Source organism: Haliaeetus leucocephalus, unplaced genomic scaffold (assembly GCF_000737465.1).
Source record: "Haliaeetus leucocephalus isolate CR32 unplaced genomic scaffold, Haliaeetus_leucocephalus-4.0 Scaffold555, whole genome shotgun sequence".
Lineage (NCBI taxonomy): Eukaryota > Metazoa > Chordata > Aves > Accipitriformes > Accipitridae > Haliaeetus > Haliaeetus leucocephalus.
Genome location: NW_010972991.1, coordinates 19,182,777 through 19,195,329, shown reverse-complemented (window position 1 = coordinate 19,195,329; position 12,553 = coordinate 19,182,777). Strand labels below are relative to the sequence as shown.

Here is a 12,553-nt window from a genome sequence, read left to right as displayed (position 1 = left end):
GGGGGGGTCTGCAGTGGCACCCGGCCGGGCGCTGCCAGTCCCCTGCGGGAAGGCGACGGCGGGGGGGGGTGTGTGTGTGGGGGTCGCGTCTGGCCAGCGGCCCCGAGCGCGGCTGCCTCTCCCCAGCCCTTGTCCCCCGTGCCCGCTGCTCGGTAAAACGCCTGCCGCTCGGGTAGGCACCGGTGAGAAGATGGGGGGGACCGACCGTAGGGTCTGGAGGCCGCAGAGCTCCCCCCGAGCCGCCGTGCGATTCACCTGGGTGATGTTTGCCTGTGGAAGGGATTGGGGGGGGATCCTGACTGTCTGCTCTGGAGCCGTCTCGTGTCGTCTGGGTTACTCGGTTGCTTTGAAAACCTGGAGGAGCAGCGCGCACGCACGGAAATTACACGTTAACAGTCCTGGGTGATGAGGAAAGCGCTCGTTTCTTTTTAGAAGGTTTTTAATGGAAACAAGAATTATATGAAAGCATTATTTTTTATTATTCATCGAATGCTTGCAGGGTTAGGAACCAGTAGTGGAGACCTTAGTATGGCTTAGAATTTCAAGCCAGGAGTTGCAGTCCGGGCAGGTATAGACTATTGGAAGCAGTACTGTAAGTTCCATAAATGCTGTGATGATTCAAACTTGAGTAAGGCTTTTTGCTGTGTCTTTTCGACAGAACATGTTAATTTCAATCTTGTGGTGAGCTTGCCTCAGTAGGAATATGTCTAATTTAGTTGTTACAGTAAGGATCATCTCCTTTAATAAGGAAATCTGTGTCTTAGCAGCCCCTTAAAAACAGATCATTCCTGTCTTTTTTTTTTTTTTTAAAATCCTCAGTATGTGGTGTGGGAACCTTCCATCTTTGACAGTGTGCGTGCACTTCATGAGAATATTAGTAGAATGCAGAAAATACCAACTGTCCTAAAGCTTCCAGTTATCGTAGTTTTGGGGCTTGAAGGGATTGCTTCTATAGCTTTTACATTGTTAGTATGTTTGTAATCTTATTTTTGTCCAAATGGATTATAGGAACGAAAGTGCAGCAGATGTCCCCTGCCTATTACAACTGTGATTTTAATTATATCTTTTTCTATAAAACCTGAATTGTTTACCTAATGACCAGAAAAAGGAGAGAAAATGGGTTTGTACCTTCATTTGAGTCTGTGGCAGTATTTAGACTTGAGAAGTTTGGGGTTTTTTTAATGAGAAGTTAAGGCTAGAATATCTTAAAAGAAAACAAAAAAAAGTCTGTATATGCCACCGACCTGTCTTTGAGCAGTGGACTACGGAAGTTGATTCTGGAAGTTGCAAGAGACTGAACACTGAGCACGGAGAAGAGGAAGCATTGTGATTCAGAATCTTTCCAGTGTAGCTAGGTCTCCATTTTGGAGGAGGCACATTAAAGATGCAATTCTTCTTTCCATCTTGAAAGCAAATCCTTCAAGATTTAGTAGACCTGTTATGCCTTCTTAAAAACAAAAACTAATCCTGGAAATAATTTAGATTTTGCTTGGTTTATTTTCTTTATAAACTCCAGTATAAAAACAAAGCATAAACTCTTGCAAGTCATCATTGAAGACATTAAAAAAATGCCTCAACAGAAGATAGACTGAAGAGGTAAATACGCTGTTAACTTCACAATGCCCTGTAGTGCAGGGCTTCATAAAAGCAAGCTTTGTATTAATTGTGTATAAAACTTAACCAACTGACATATTTGGTGAATATAAATACTTGCCATGTTTCAAGCTTGGTTTACTCAGACACAAAATAATGAAAGTTAAGGCTATGTAAGAGTGAATATTTTCATAATCAAAAAAGTAAAAACAGTTTTTCAGCTGTCAGGCTGTCATTCTGTATTGTTAAGGTTTTTAAAGTTATTTTTCTAGTACTTTGTATTCATTATTTCCATGCAGAGGTGAAAAAAACCCAAACCACCCCACCTTTTCCAAAAAGAAAATGCACAAACTGAATTATTAACTGTAGTGCAAATAAGTTCATACCAGTGGCAAAGTTTAAGAGGCCTGCCTCGTGCTCTTTTTCCAAAATAAGTTTGTAGAAACCTGTATTAGCATGTCCCAGTATTTTCCAACTGTCACATGAAGAATTCTCAAAATAACATTGGAAATTTAAAGATGCAACAAAAATTCTTTCTGATTGCTGCCTGGTCGTTTTTGTCTTATGTTTTTGTATGCTGTGATGCTAATACTTATGTCTGTGAATGGAAAAAAGTAAGCCTATTATCAGTAGATTTACTACAGGGCTTGCTATGCCAGGGTCTAGATTTCCATTGTGGGCATTTCAGAAAGCTTAGAGCAACTGGTCTGTGGCATTAAAGAGCATGCTACAGATGTCTAATTAAAAGCTGTAGGGTTACTTTAATACAGGATTACTGAACTCATCGTATGGCAGGTGATGCATAACTCTCATCAGTCAAGATCAGATGTGTTCTTCACTGTACCCTTTCTGAGGAAGAGTATTATTGCTTTGTTTCTTGCACGTAGCTTTATTCAGTTCCTGTATAGGTAGCGTACAACTTACCTGATATTTTTAGTAAAATAAATTTAGTTGAATAGCACTGCGTTTACTGGATATGGTAGCAACTATGAGATTGTCTTTACTTGCTTTGGGCAGGCTGAGAAAAAAAGTGAAGCTGAAACAGTATAGCATTCATTAACACTATGGTTTACAGAGCCAGTTCTGGCTTTCTCCAGCTGCTTGGAGCAAGGTAGTATCATGGTATCTTTCCTTTAGATTCTATGCAGTAAACCTGAAGCCCTTTTCTCTTTTTTCTTTTTTTTTTTTTTTTTAGTTCCTGGCAGGGGCAGAGCTCTTTGTCTCCTGTCACAGAGTTCTTTGGCCCCGGTTAAGAATTTTTTTTCTCTCCAAAAATCTCTTGATCTTTACTTTTAATTCCTTTCCCTTCTGAGTAATTGCTGTGCCTCTCTCTTCTACTTTTTAAACCTTCAGCAGAAAAAAGGTGAAACTGTTCTTACGTGGTTTCTGTACAATTGGCAAAACACCATAGAATCTTGAGTAACAGTCTTCTGTGCTCTGCTACAGCTTTAGAAAGCAATTCATACCATCTATTTGTGGATGCAGAAAATACCAAATTGACTATGTACTTCCTATTATTTGTAGTACACCTGGACAGTAAATGCTACACATTTTAGTAAAAGCATTTGCATTGATCTGTCAAAGTTCCTACTTAGTCTGCTTGAAAGAACTTCTCAGGCTATGACTTATTGCACTTAGAAGTAGACTGCATAAAGACTTTTTCATACTTTCAACTGATACTCTGTCATGGTTTAAACCCAGCCAGCAATTAAGCACCATGTAGCCGCTCACTTCCCCCCCACCCAGTGGAATGGGGGAGAGAACTGGGGCGGGGGGAGGATAAAACTTGTGGTTTGAGATGGGAACACTTTAATAGGACAGAAAGGAAGATAATAATAATAGCAATGATAATAAAATTACAAGAATAATAAAAGAATTGGAATATACAAAACATGTGATGCACAATGCAGTTGCTTACAACTCACCAACCGATGCCCAGTTAGTTCCTGAGCAGTGATCGCTGCCCAGGCCAACTCCCCCCAGTTTATGTGCTAGGCATGACATCACATGGTATGGAATACCCCTTTGGCCAGTTTGGGCCAGCTGCCCTGGATGTGTCCCCTCCCAACTTCTTGTGCCCCTCCAGCCTTCCTGTTGGCTGGGCATGAGAAGCTGAAAAATCCTTGACTTGGTATAAACACTGCTTAGCAACAACTGAAAACATTAGTATGTTATCAATGTTCTTCTCATACTGAATCCAAGACATAACACTATACTGGCTATTAGAAAGAAAATTAACTCTATCCTGGCCAAAACCAGTACATACTCACATGTTGGTTTTGTGTATATGTTAATTGTCAAATTGCAGGAGAAATAGGGCTGTAGGATTTGCCAGTGCTCAAAGAGAAAATGGCTTAGTTTATTTTCTCTTAAAAAAGAATATTGGTAAACATTGGCCAAAGATATTCTAAGTAGGCATATCTTTATAATGTGGGGCTAAGGGCTTTGGCTAATACAGCCTTGTAAAACTCAAATGATAGCAATTTCATTACTGTGATTTGAAGTGTGAAACTGAGTTATCCATTGCGCAGGACCATATTTAAAGAACAATATTGGTTTTTTTATTTTAACAGCCTTAGCAAAACCTTTATTCTAATTTTGGATTATCTTAATGCCCTCAAATGAATGTGTGTGGAAAAAGGTTTCTTTAAATATTGAGATTTCAAGGTCAGCAGGCAAGAAATGTATTCAGAAATCAGTAGTGTTATTGACAGCACTATTTCTGCCTTGTTGCATCTTCCCTGTAGCTTTTAGGATGAGGAAAAAAAGATGGCAAATAATAAATTGCACAGTTTGAATGAATTAATATTGTCAATGGATGTTTAATATATTACCATAAAGTTTTAAACTTAGGGGTTTTGGCTATAGTTGTCTTTAAAAAAAAAATTTCTGAATACTATAGAAAAGCTTTTTTCTTTCCCGCTTCTGTTACTATCTTTGGTATACCCCAAAATGGTCACATGAATTTTGGTTAAAATTCTATGATTCATCTGTGGGCAGAAAACAAATGTGGAAAGCTTCCACTGAAAAGGAGACTATTACAACTGAGGGATACATCCAGGGAGAAACGTATCGAAGTACAAGTTTTTAAACATATTTCTAATGGTTGTTTACATGATCAGATGATCAGACAGCATTTTAAAGTCATGTGGATTAATTTTTCCAGAGGGTTCTTAGTGGATATGAATTAGTTTATTACTTCAGAGAAACAGCTGATTTTTTTTTAAATTAAAGATTAAAACTTTTATGTATTGAATTTTTGAGAGGGATTAAGAAAGTGGTTTTCAGTTTCAGGTATATATGTAATAGCAAAGAAGCAAAGCGAAGTTCAGAATTAAAAAAATTAGTTGGCTATCAACATTTTTGACACACATCCAATACTAGATACAGCAAACCTGTTACCTAACTTGGCTGCTAAATAACTTAGAAATAGTGATTCTTTCTCCAACTTAAGATCTTAAACATCACAGGTACTAACATGGATTGAAAGACCTCACACCACTAATAACATGGCTGTGCAGTATCTGGAGAAAATAGAGGGGTTCAAGAACTGATTTTTGGCAATAGGTTATTTTCAAGACTGAGTATCAGGTCTTTGGTATCCCTGTGGAATCGAGTACTGTGAGCTTTGTTGAGAGGAACGTTTAGAGAGAGTGTTGAGACACAGATCTGTAAAATATACTTCTTTTTCAGAATGCTGAGGGAAGTGTACAGCATCTTAGATATTAAAAGTCTAGTTTAAAGCTGGTTGTTGTAGGAGAAGAGGTGACCTGATCTTTCAGTTTCTATTAATAGTTACAAAATAAGAAGTTGGCATGCTGGCTAACTACAGTAAGCAATACTATGTTATGCACTGGTGAAATTATGTTAAGGGTGATTTGTAAGTGTAATATAACATGGCAAGACTTAAATACCTGTACCAGTTAAACTGAGGATCAGACCTGATATTTGAAGGAAGAGGTCACACTAAGTTGTAATATGGCCTTTGTTTTAAAGCAGTCAGGTTCCTGTGATGCAGAGGTAAAACACTTTTGGTTTTTTAATAACAAAAATAACTAAAGATAATATAGTTTGAACTTTATTTAAAAAGAAATTGTGGAAATTAAAGCACCTATGAAGTAGTTATTTATGCTTAATGTCTTCTTTAATTTTCAGTCTTTAATTTATCTGAATCATTATGAATGTGAATCAGTATGAAATTTGACAATTGTTTTTCACTGAGTGAAATTAATGGCTAACAATAGTATAATGGTTTGTTTATTTTCATCTTTTCTGCTGTCAAGTGCAGTAAATTCAGTCAGAGCTTTTTGTTAACAATGAACACGACTTAAAAATTACTACATTTTTTGCATAGGGAATATGTAGGCTAAGGTGTATGCCTTTGCTGTCAAAGGTGATGATAAAGACTAATTTAATGACTGTCCAGAGTTTTAACTTTATATGTTAAATAACACACGCTAATTTTCTTTCCTTTATTATGTGAGGAGAAAATGGTAGACTAACATAACGCCTATAATCAAGTCTGTCTGAAAAGAACAATGGGTTGTCATGCTTCGTGTTTGACTTCTAATTTCTGTTCTACTATGAATTTTAACTTGTGAAGGAAATGAGCTGTGAGGGATATGCATAGGTAGATATTGCAGAAATTTGGTCAAGGTAGAAATAATTTTAAAAATTCAGCCCATTGCTGAACTGCTACAAAGTGGTGAATGGGTTCTTTTAATTAGATAATTTATGGCACATACAACTGTATGTTCTGAATCAGTCTCTGTAGCTGTTCTGAAAGCTGGTAACTTTGAGAAATTTACCTTTTGATAAGCAGTTCCTGTGTTGAGTAGGACTGAGGTGAAATGAGACCTGGTTTCTTTCCTTTCTCATTTCTATGTTTGGTAAATAGAGAATTGCAGTGGGTATTTTGAGCACCAATCCACAATTCTGTCTGCTTTACTTAATAATCTTGCAAGCATTTTTCAGTCAACAAATAGTTGCATTTCAGTTGATACTGTAATTTGAACATTACTTCATCTGCTTTCTCCAAATTTTTTATTATTCACATTTATTGTTTACACAGCCTAATGGACGGTCTTTCCTTGATGTATCTGAGGATGAAGTAATACAAACTGTGCGTAAAGAAAATATAAAGCAGCCTGTGGACACAGAAAAGAAGAATGAAAAGGTCAGTTATGGATATGAAATGGCAATGTCAAAGTTTATTGCACGTTATTTCAATTTCTAATAACTCTGTGATTTGAAATCCTGTTCCTTACATGAGTGAAGAAGCATATTTCTTACTATGAAGAGTACTAACCTAATTTGGTATTGGAAAGAGCTAAAGTAGTATTTTCTTAACTTCTGAGATCATGCCTTATCACAGAAAGCTTGCATCAAGCAAACCCCCCTCCCTGCCCCTCCCCCCCTCCCCCCAAACACTGATATCTCTGTTCACTACGTGAAAATGTTAAGCCTACAGAAATTAAGTTTGCATTTCATCTTTGCTGGCTTCTATGGAGATGCAACATAATGATAGTATTGCTAAGTGGCTTGTAAGTGGTCTAACAATTGGGGGAGTACTATTCAAAGGATTAAGACCATGTGCCTGATTATTTCTTTTGTCAGATGTATCCATTAGTGATTACAGTTCTTAATTTCTGATCACAAATACGGGCTTTGAAGTCTGGTGTGAGCTTTTTGTTGTGCAAATTGAACAGCTACGTTAAAAACATCTTTTTAAAGCTTGATCTGTAGCTTTATCTAAAAACCATACTAATGGCAATGTTGTTTTTTGCACTGTGAGGACTAACATCTTCTAGCCTTATCATAAATGCTATCATTTGTAGGCAACATGGATATATTTATGATAGGCCTTTGACGATAATTTTTGGCTCGGTTTTTTGCTAACATTGTGCATTAAATTTTCCTGCTGTCATGGATTTGTGATTTATTTTCTTCAACAAAATGCATTTGTTCTAACTATACTAAGGAGTATTGGAAAAATAAATGATTATGTGTAAACAGTAAGAAACCAGTAGCTGATTATTGAAATTTGTTTAGCTTGTTCAAGCTTTAATTAACTTACTTGACTATCCTGTAATAACTTCTTTTGCAGTTAGTATGTTGGCTAAAAGACTGTGTCCTGTTAGTTAGCTAGAGGGCACTAAACATTTTTAGCATTGGCGAATAGAAAGACTTTCCTGTGAAATGGGTTTGCCTTAAAATTTCATGCTGTGCACTTCTTTCTCTTCTCCATGTGTCACATATCAGATTGACTTTGTGGGTTTGGTTTTTTTCAAGAACATAATAAAATTTGGTCCTGAAGGAATCACTATAATTTTCTTCTCAACTTTCACTTTATCTCAAGCAGGTTTTCAAGTAGGTAAGGTGTTTAAATGCTAAACTCGAGCTTTACCTTAAAATTGCAAACATAGTGATCTGAATTTTAAAATGTTAAGTTGAAGCTGCAGCTCCAGGAAATCAGTACCACTATATGGATCTGGATGCTTATTCAGCTAATTATGTTTTCATGTCACTTTGGGGACCCTGGGCAAAGCATGATTGCCTCAGGAGTTGATTGTTACCCTTCAATTAAAAACATACCCAAGAACTTTCTTTAAACTACAGGTAACTTTACAGGCATCTAGTTATTTGATTAAGCCTCTCAGGGTATCTGTTGCATTTGTAACATCATAAACCTGCTAAGAAGATTGTAAGGGGTCCTGCCTATTCTGTCTTTGTATAGCTTGGGATAGGTGGTAAAAGTCAATGGGTGGGGTTTAAGTAGTATGTGCATGTGTGTAGATATATGAATATATAGAATCTATGACCTGAAGGGTATGATTTTTTTTGTGCGCTTGAATATATGCTTTCAGTGAAAATTGCACTCCCTTTGTGGTTCTGTACTTCTTAGGTGCTTCAGGGTTGTGAATTTTATGCATGTTTTTTCAGGATAGTCATTTAAGTTGTATCCTCTTGTTCTGCTTTGGGGGAGGGGAAGTGTTGGGTAATGCCTGGATTGTGGCTGTTCATAGGGTTTATGATTCTCTTGACACTTTGAATAGTTTCTTCCTTTTTTTTTCCATTTTAGTGACTTGCACAGTACAGGGGATTTTTTATTTTTTTTTTAGTTTTTAGCATAAGATACTGTATCTAAGAAGTGACTCTGTGGATGAGAGTGCAGGATGTTAAAACTTCATTGCCCATTCTGTTTGCAAACACAAAACTGCCTTGTCTTGAATACTAGAAATAAACAGACCATTAGGGATGAGGAAGAAAGGTTTATTTTTCTATTGTTCTTGCATGGGTGACAGTGCATCTTAATGACTTAAAAAATTTTGGCAGGCCTGCAGAGTTCCTCATGTGCTCTTTGGCTGGTGGCAGAGCCAACATTGGCAGAAGGTGACACTTTGAATGAATAGGCTTCTGCAAAATGACCAGTTAGCTTGCTTAGTAACCTTTAATGTCTCTTGCTGTTTCAGTCAGTTTGTTACTGAGATAGTGACTGCTACAGCACTAAGTTTAGCAGATGGTGAGTAAATTGGATAACTAATTATGGTTCTGGTTTCTCAGATCAGGTTCTAGTAACTCAGGTTAGGAAAGTATATTTTCAAGATTTGAATTATTGATTTTTTTAAAAACAGTGTTTGTTACTAAGAAATTAATTTTTAGAACTGTTGAACTTTGATGTTTTCATGAGAAATGAAAAATCTGATGTCAATACCTCTGTAGCAGCTAGTTATTTAAGAAACTGGAGTTATAACTTGGAGGTGCAGTCATCTTAAACTGCTGTCTGGGAGACTTCTGAAGTCATTTCAGGTGTTCTCTTAGTGGCAGAGGACAGTTGGGTAGTTACGGCTTTGTGGGTGGGAGGTTCGAAGACCTCAACTTCCATTCTCAGTGTAGCTGAAAATGGGAGACATAGGTACAAACTTATTAATCTTTCCTCTGCTTGAGCTCCGAAAAGCAATTCGTAACTGTTTCCTTTTTAATTCTTTCCTTAGAAGGTGCTCTGGCAAATTATTTGTCTTGTTCATGTTCTTAGAACCAATTCTTCTCGGGTTGCTTTTGAAACAGGCCCTTCTCTTTTTGAGACTTTTCAGAAGTTAGATAGCTGGTACATGGGTAAAGGTAGTCTACTGAGCAAATAAGTGAGATAATTCAGTTTGGGTGCATCTGTATTGTGGGTCCCCTAGTGCAGTAAACAATGAGTTAACTGTTCGAGTCAGTTCCCTAAGTGTCATAGGTGTGTTGGCACAGCATTGCACATAAGCAGTGAAATTTTTATTATCTCTGGTGCTGCGTTAACAAGCTATACTGCTTTCAGTACCTATATTGAAGCTATGTGACACTTTTGGGGCATGCTAACTCAAAGGCATGTGGACTGCATGCCATTGTGGGCCCATAGGATGTCTGCTGCAGCTGAGGTGATAATTTAGCTGTTACCAATTCTGAATTCTAGAGAGATTGTTATACTCTTCTTGGACATCTAAGACTAGAAAATCATATAGTTTGAACTCGGGTATAAAGCTGACAAATACTAGTCTTATTCTGGCAGAAGCATGTATTCCAGAAAGATATCCAGCATTCTTAGCATATTCTTATTTGAATATTCCAGAGACAGTAAATCAGTGATTAGTTCCCCTTATAACATTTGAGTAGATAACCATCTTTCTTTAAAAAGTCTGTTTTTTTTCATTCAGGTTGCCTGGTAGTTTTCACACCTTTCCTCACTAGATTGAAAAGCTTTTCAGTACTGTATTTTCTTTCTAAGAAGGTAGTTAAGTCAATTTGCCATCACTTTAGCTTATCAAAAGATTAAACTCCAAAGCTTTCTGCAATATACTCTCTCCCAATATCTTGGGTCATTTTGCATCTTTTTTTCTCAATATTATCTTTTTAACACTTCATGTCGCTACCTGTTGCACCAAAACTGCATGCAGAAGTAGTCATCTCTGTTCTTCTTTGTTTATCTCTGCTTGTATAGCCAAGAAGCCATAACTGGTGAAACATTGGGAAAAAACCCTGTACATCTGTTAAATGGGCTCTAATCACAGTTCCTGTTTTGAAGTCATTTTCCAAGCTGGAATTCTCTTAACCACTATTTTTTTAAAGGAGTCACTGGCATTATTTATTTCTCCCTGTATAACTTCATACTTGCTTCTGCACAGAACAAATTTTGCCAGAGTGGGATCTGCTTGCCAAACAGTTCACTACTCCTCTGTGACTGTGATGCCATCAGCATAGCTTCTTCCACCAGGCTTTGTGCTCTGTAGCATAAGTAGTCATTCCCCCACCTGCCATTTGTGTACTGCGTAAGACTTTCATGTTACTTCAGTAGTCTTAACCTATATTTAGCAATTAGTAAGTAGTGTTTAGTACTTTCAAGAGACTGTCCGTAGTGAAGGTTGTTCAGGAAAATCTGTTTCAGATTTACTCCTGTATTTCAGGGGGAGGGGTGGGATTCTAAATCACTATGACAAGTGATCACTAAGTACTTATTAAGATAATGTTTTATTTTTATTCTAGTCAAAGAAAAAAAAGAAATCAAAAGGAGATGCTAAAACGGTTCAGGATATGTCACGTCTAGATGGAAAGGAGGTTGATGAAGGTACTGAACACAAACACACACAAAAAATGCAATTAGGCATATTTTTGCTTAAATGCTGTTTAAGATTTACTTGTTTGTGCTTCATAAAGGAATACAAGGAACTCATTTTGTCATAACTCCATAGTTGCGTATTGTGTCTGGAAATCTGAAACAACAGTATTTAATAACTTCAACTGCCTTTTTTTTTTTTTAAGTTAAACTTGCAAAAAATGAGAAAAGTCCTGAATAGTAGGGCCCTCATGTTCTTCATGTTTTGCTCTGTGAAGCAAAATATTATTGCATTGCATCCAGAAAAACTTACCTTTGGCCAGTTGTCCATGTTTTCAAACTAATGTTGAGGTTGACTGCCATGTCTGTCATTTTTAAGCTGAACCTGTACTCAGACTTCAGCTTGATATGAAACAAGCTAAAACTCTTCCCTTTTTGCTCTCTGACTTATTTAGTGATGTTTTCATTTGGGGGATGTTTTAGGAACCTGGGAAACAAAAATCAGTAACAGAGAGAAGCGACAGCAGCGTAAGCGAGACAAGGTGCTGACCGACGGTGGCTCAGGAGAATCAAATCTCCAAGGAGTGGAAAATACAGTTACTGTATCCATTGAACAACTGATGCCTACATCATCACTTCCGGTTGTTCTCAGAAAAAATAAAGGTATGATGGTCAGTAGGTCTGTGAATGTGTTCTAGAAAGATAACTTTACTTGAATGCTTAAATAGTGACTCTGTTTTGGAAGTATGGTAGTTATATTTGGAGGTGTAACTCTTGAGGAAATTATTTCAAGCTGTGTAAAAGTACTTTTCATTGCGCAAAACTCCCTTTCTTTTGAGCCACACTGTCAGGGAAGCTCAGGAGAGAACATTCTGGAGTAAGTGACTGAGACACTGGCATCCACGCTGGTCCTCTGTCAGTAGCTGCACAGGCATATGTCCCCATTCCTTCACTTGTGCTCTGCTGATTCTGCCACTTGTGTTTCTGGAAAATTCAAAGGCACCCTCAGCACTGCTGCAAGCAGCACCAACTCCTTAACTTTTTGAACGCTTCGTTGTAGGGAGGTTATGCCCATGAGTTCTCTTTACAGATCATTCACTGCTTAACGCGTAGACATTTTAACATAGATTGAGTAGTACCTGTACAAAAGCTGTTCGTAATGGTGGGGCACATCTGGCTGAAATTAGTAATCAATTATTATAGCCAAGGATTCAATAAGCAAATGTAGACTTTAGCTTCTATGGCTGCTACTGTTTCAGAAAAAAGTTGCATGGGCTGGTTTAAACTGTGTGTAGGCACAGGAATTCGTATTTGGCTGCAACTGAGAAATGGTTTAAGAAGCTAAAAGAATCTGAAGACACAAACAGTTTA

The 12,553-nt window shown here is 37.4% G+C and overlaps 1 protein-coding gene across 3 annotated transcripts in view; it reads left to right on the top strand.

Annotated features, from left to right (window-relative positions):
- The window catches only part of MTDH (metadherin), a 36,855-nt gene that overhangs the window by 521 nt on the left and 23,781 nt on the right, over nt 1-12,553 (top strand). For all 3 annotated transcript variants that reach the window (XM_010577072.1, XM_010577073.1, XM_010577070.1), the window contains exons 2-4: nt 6,665-6,769; nt 11,113-11,194; nt 11,666-11,845. In XM_010577072.1, coding sequence (XP_010575374.1) covers nt 6,665-6,769; nt 11,113-11,194; nt 11,666-11,845 — 367 coding nt within the window. The remainder of the gene's footprint in view (nt 1-6,664; nt 6,770-11,112; nt 11,195-11,665; nt 11,846-12,553) is intronic.